At 49.2% G+C, this 5,220-nt stretch overlaps 1 protein-coding gene across 1 annotated transcript; it reads right to left on the bottom strand.

The window, feature by feature from the left end:
- Positions 1-1,616: 1,616 nt before the first annotated feature.
- On the bottom strand, positions 1,617-4,045 carry OPN1SW (opsin 1, short wave sensitive; the record flags this gene model as incomplete). The annotated part of the gene is made up of 5 exons (XM_080932473.1): positions 1,617-1,736; positions 2,376-2,615; positions 2,965-3,130; positions 3,350-3,518; positions 3,700-4,045. The coding sequence occupies 5 exons, from the start codon at positions 4,043-4,045 to the stop codon at positions 1,617-1,619; spliced, it is 1,041 nt and encodes a 346-aa protein (XP_080788599.1).
- Positions 4,046-5,220: the final 1,175 nt, after the last annotated feature.

Here is a 5,220-nt window from a genome sequence, read left to right as displayed (position 1 = left end):
TCAAGGGTATATGTATCTTTCATTCTCTTGGGAATGTGATTATATGATTATATTCCATGTCGCGGTAAATATTGAAAAGCAGCGGCTACCAGTTCCCACGCGTTCTCACTCCGTGCAGTCAGAGCTGCATGCCTGGGCTGCTTCTCTGCCACGGGGTCCACGAGCCACCCTCTCCCTGCTGTCTCTGCCAGCCGCTCTCACACACTGTCCCCTGATCGGATTGTCAGCATGCCTGGCACACACATCCCAATTCTGCAGTGGGCTTTGTGTGTCCCACCTCCTCGCTTCCTTTTGAATTCAGTTAAGTTGCCACATTAGAGAACACACCAAAATACTGATAACAACCTGTATGTATATGCAAGAAGATATTTACATCTGCCACCATGTTGGCTCACAGCTCCTCTTTCTACCTCCTCCAGGCTCCGTTTTCCTCTCTCCTTCCTCCACTTATAAAAACCTTGCCCCGCCTATCCTTTTTTCTTGCCCAGTGATAGGCTTTGCATTATCCTGGACCTGCCTTCCTGCATAATGACATCCTCCTACAATCCCAGGTCAGCCAAGGCTGCATAGAGAGACCCTGTCTCAAGAAACCAAGAAGGGGCTGGAGAAGTGGATCAGCAGTTAGGACCCCAGTTCAGTTCCCAGCACTCACATAGCCGCTCACAACTGTCTGTAACTCCTGTTCCAGGGATCCAACACCCTCACACAGTTACATGTGCAGGCAAAGCACTGATGCACGTGATAGAAAAATAAATCAAGAAAAGGAAGAAATGGATGGTAGCTTAGAGTTCTGTGATCAAATGTCAGAAAAGGAATTTTCCCAACTCCATTTACCCATCTTTTGGTCTCTTATTGATGGTCTTCTTAAGAATGATTGTATTCCAAGTCTTTAACCCTCATGTTACTAAGGTAAATACACATCTGCATAACTTTTATTACTTCCCTTTCTCCCTCACACTTAGTCCTTTTCTGTTGCTGAGGTTTTTGGTCCCTTCTCACAGCTTCAGCCTTCCTGCTTTCCAGCACCTGATATCAACACGCAGCAGCCCTTGCATGACTCAACACGCACTGTCTTGGTCTTTGCAAGGGGCTCATTTTCCAGGAGCAGCAGGTATAAGGAGAGTGTAAAGAAAAATGGTTTTGGCACTTGGGTTTGATTTACAAGTGGTACTGAAACATGTAAATTCATTTCAAGGACGTCAGGAGATTAAGACACTAACTTTAATCAACATACAGCTTTAAATGGATACATGTAGCCACATAGAGGCAGAACACCTAGAGTAACTGTCAGATGACTGAGATGGGACAGTCCTGGCCATGGCAGCCATAGCTGCATAGGGAAGCTTGCTTGCTCTTCAGTTCACTGCGAGTGCTCGGTGTCTGCTGCCTTTTCTTCCCACTGCCCATGACAAGCTTATTCTGACACAGGATATCTCATCTCAGATCACCAGCAGGGAGAGAGAAGAAATGGCCATGTGGCCCTGCTGGCCGGGAGAGAATAGCAGGAAACTGACCACTACTCCAGTCTTTCCCTGTGTTTATCATTAGGATCTAGTGGTGATGTAGACAGTTAAATGTGGCTTTGTGTTGGCTACCAGCAGGCCCACTGGAGGTCCTTAGTGGGGGCCAACTTTGGTAGAAGAAACAGTAGAAACTTCTGTTTTCTGAGAGCCAGATACATCAGTGTCGTCTGTCATGGGCTTCCTGCACACCATCTCCAGGATGCAAGCCCGGAACTGGAAAGAGAAGTGTTGATCATCCTTACCTGAAAACTACCTAAACTCTACCTTTAACTACGTGTTCCTGCAGGCTAGACTTTAAAAGGGCTGGATAAAGATTCTGCAGAAGGCTGGACTTATGATGGTGGTTTACTTCCAGCACTTGTGGGGAGGCAGGATGGTCTCTGAAGTTGAAGGACAGCCTGGTTTCCATAGGAATTCCAGGACAGCTGGGGCTACACAGTTTGACCCTATCTTTAAAACAGAAAAGAAAAAAGCTAGATATCTGTTACTGTTGATGTTCACAAGGACAGAAAGTAAGGATGATGTATAACTCAGTGATAAGGATGTTTGCCTAGCGTGTGAAAGGCCCTGTGTCCCATCTCCAGCATTGCTAAATGAAGTGTGTGGGGGCAGTAACTCATCTCTTCCCACTCTTAATGTCATTTTTCTGGCTCAAGGTCTAGCCTCCCCTTGTTCCAGTATTATAGGAACCACACTCTGTGTTCCTGTGTCTACCAAGAGCATTCTGGCCTGCTTGGACTATTCTGTGGCTTTCCCTGATACGCCCTTTGTGGAGGCCAGAGTGCAGAGTCATAAAGTTGTCAATGGGAAGAAGCAGGGTCTGGTCATGGGAATGTAGAGAGACAGCTTTACCTGCTTGTTCATGAAGCAGTAAATGATGGGGTTGTAGACACATGAGCTCTTGGAAAAAAAGGCAGGGATGGTGACAAACCGTAAGTCCAGCCCGTGGTTACGATTGTTGACTATGTACATGGCCAGGGCAGCATAGGGCACGTAGCACACACAGAAGGACCCCACCATCACCATCACCATGTGGCTGACCTCCCGCTCAGCCTTCTGAGTTGTAGCTGACTCCTGCTGCTGAGCTGCCACCTGGAATTGAGCACAAGAGTCAAATCCCTCTCCTGACAGTTTGAGAGAGGCATCATGGTGAGGGTTCTCAGCACTGACACTAAAAGAGCCCATCCTTGCCCCCTCCTCTCTCTGGTCCTTTACCCTCGCCCACTGCCTCTTGAGCAAGGGATGGATCCGAGCACTTCACGCCTAGGTAAGTGCTCTACCAATGAGTTGTAACTGAATCTTCATTTCCACTTCCCCACTCTTGCTACCTCCTGATACTCCTGTCTGACCGTGGATGTTCTAGACATGTGACCTGAGGCAGACATACACTGTCTGGAGCCTCCTGAGTTACTCCTACCTGCCCCTCTCAAAAACCACTCACAGCTCTGAGAGTCCTCAGCAACTGGCTGTAGGAGAAGCAGATGAGGGAAAGAGGGATGATGAAACAGAAGATGAAGAGGAACCAGGTGTAGTACTCGCTTCGATACTTGGTGCCCACAGTGTACCAGTCCGGGCCACAGGAGCACTGCAGGCCCTCAGGGATGAACCTGAAAAGGACCAAGCGTTCATTCTGGGTGCTCCCTGAGAACTGGAAGAGTAGGCTTAGCTTCTCCAGTTGGAAGGATGCCAGAAGAGACTAATACAACTGCAGAGTAAACAGTGATGTCTCCAGCTGCCTCTCCTCGCTTACCCTAAACTCAGGTCAAAGAATAAAAAGTTACACCCAATCTCTCTTCCCACACCAGAGCACCGCCCCATACTCTCACCTGCTCCAGCCAAAGAAGGGTGGGATGGACACCCCGATACCAATGATCCAAGTAGTCAGGACCACCATCAGTGCATGCTTGGAGTTGAAGCGGATGTTGCCAAAGGGTTTACAGATGACAATGTAGCGCTCAAAGGCCAGGAAAGCCAAGGACCACCCTGTCACCAGACCTGCAGCAAACATGAAAAGAATGGGCTAGACAGACTCCCTGAGCCTGGACTGGAATATGGGTGTAACTGAGCAAGGCCAGAGAGCCGGAATGGAATTCAACGCTCACGTAGCCCCTTGTTAGAGCTCAAGCTGCTCAGGGGAACCAAGGGCCCTCCCTCCAGCCCCGCTTGCCTTCAGTACCTGCTACAGAGCCCAAGAAGGCCTCCAGAGCACAAACATGGCGACCGAAGAGGAAGTACCCGTGACAGCTGGCGATGAAGACTGCGAAGACAGAGAAGACGCAGAAGAGGAAGCCCCCGAGGGACACGTTAACCAGAATGTAGTTGAGGGGCTGCCGCAACTTTTTGTAACGCAGCGTGGCCACCAGAACTATAGCATTGAGTGGGGTCCCTACAAAGAAGACAAATCCCATGAAGACTGCCTGGAGGCGGTAGGCCCAGACAGGAGCAACGTGGAACTGAGGCCCATCCCAGGGCCCCACCGAGGAGATATTCTGAAACAAGTAAAACTCGTCCTCTCCCGACATCTTGCGCTTAGGATGCCCTCACCACCACCTCTGGGCTCTCTTAAGGACCCTTCCTCTGCTATCACCCCTCCTCACAGCACTCTCCTTTAAAGATACAGTTGAGACTCTGAACTATCCTAAGCCTCCCAACACAAAGTCCGGAATTAGAGATCTCTTAGTTCTCACCTAAACCTTTTATGAGCCCAAAGCTGATTGTGTTCTTCAGAGGATAAGAGATTGAGGTCAGAGATTGAGGTCACCCTGGATAGCAAGTGCTTCGGGGTCAGTATTGGTTTCTATGGCCTGGAAGATGCTGATCTATATTCGTTGGAGATGCTGCCATACCTCATTCCCACCTCTGCCTTTGGCTTCAGGCTCCTGTGCACCTCACCTAGCCCTTTGTGAAAGATGCTCGTCTGAGTGTCCCTATCGAGAGAGCTGGAAGTAGCGAGCCCCTTGGGAGCATTTGAAATAGCCATTGTAGGATAATACAGAAGCAACTGCACCCCCTTGGGTCCTGGGGTGTGCCTGAGCCACTACTGTGTTGGACCTCTGTGGCTTGGTCTTATGTAGACCTGCAACCAGCCAGGTTGGGCTACTTCTTAGATTGGGCTTCTTTTACCTTAGAACGGAAATTCAGAAGAGAAAGGAAGTCTTCTGAATTAACCAGGTTCCGCTGCTAGGTAAGGCCACCAAGAGTTAGTCTCCTCTCGGCATCACCACACCCAGCCTCAAACAGAAGGCCTGCCCCTAATGGCACTTCTGTCAGCGGAGTTCTACATCCTAAACCTCCATTATCTCCCCAGTCACCAGTGGTGGTGCTCATATTCAGAAGCCGAGGGGGTTCTCATTCACGCCATCACAGCAGGCTAAACTGAAGGCCGAAAAGATGGCTCAGTGATTAAGAGCACTCGCCGCTCTTACATACAGGACCCAGGTCTGGCTCTCAGCACCCACATGGTGGCTTACAACTGACTAACTCTAATTCCAACGTCACCCAACATACTTTTCAGGCCTCCACGGGCACCAGACATGCACATAGTGTTGATACACACACACAGGCCAAACACTCATACAAGTAATTTTTAAAAAGAAGTTAAATATGATTTTTTTTAAAGGTGTTTGAGCACAGCTACCTGACCGGGAACATGCTTCTCCCGAACTCTGGTTTATGAAGTGACCGTCTCAGTACCAGG

The sequence above is a fragment of the Micromys minutus genome (assembly GCF_963924665.1).
Source record: "Micromys minutus genome assembly, chromosome: 18".
In the NCBI taxonomy this organism is placed as follows: Eukaryota; Metazoa; Chordata; class Mammalia; order Rodentia; family Muridae; genus Micromys; species Micromys minutus.
Note: the sequence above shows the minus strand (reverse complement) of the source record. Positions and strands in the feature narration are given on the sequence as shown.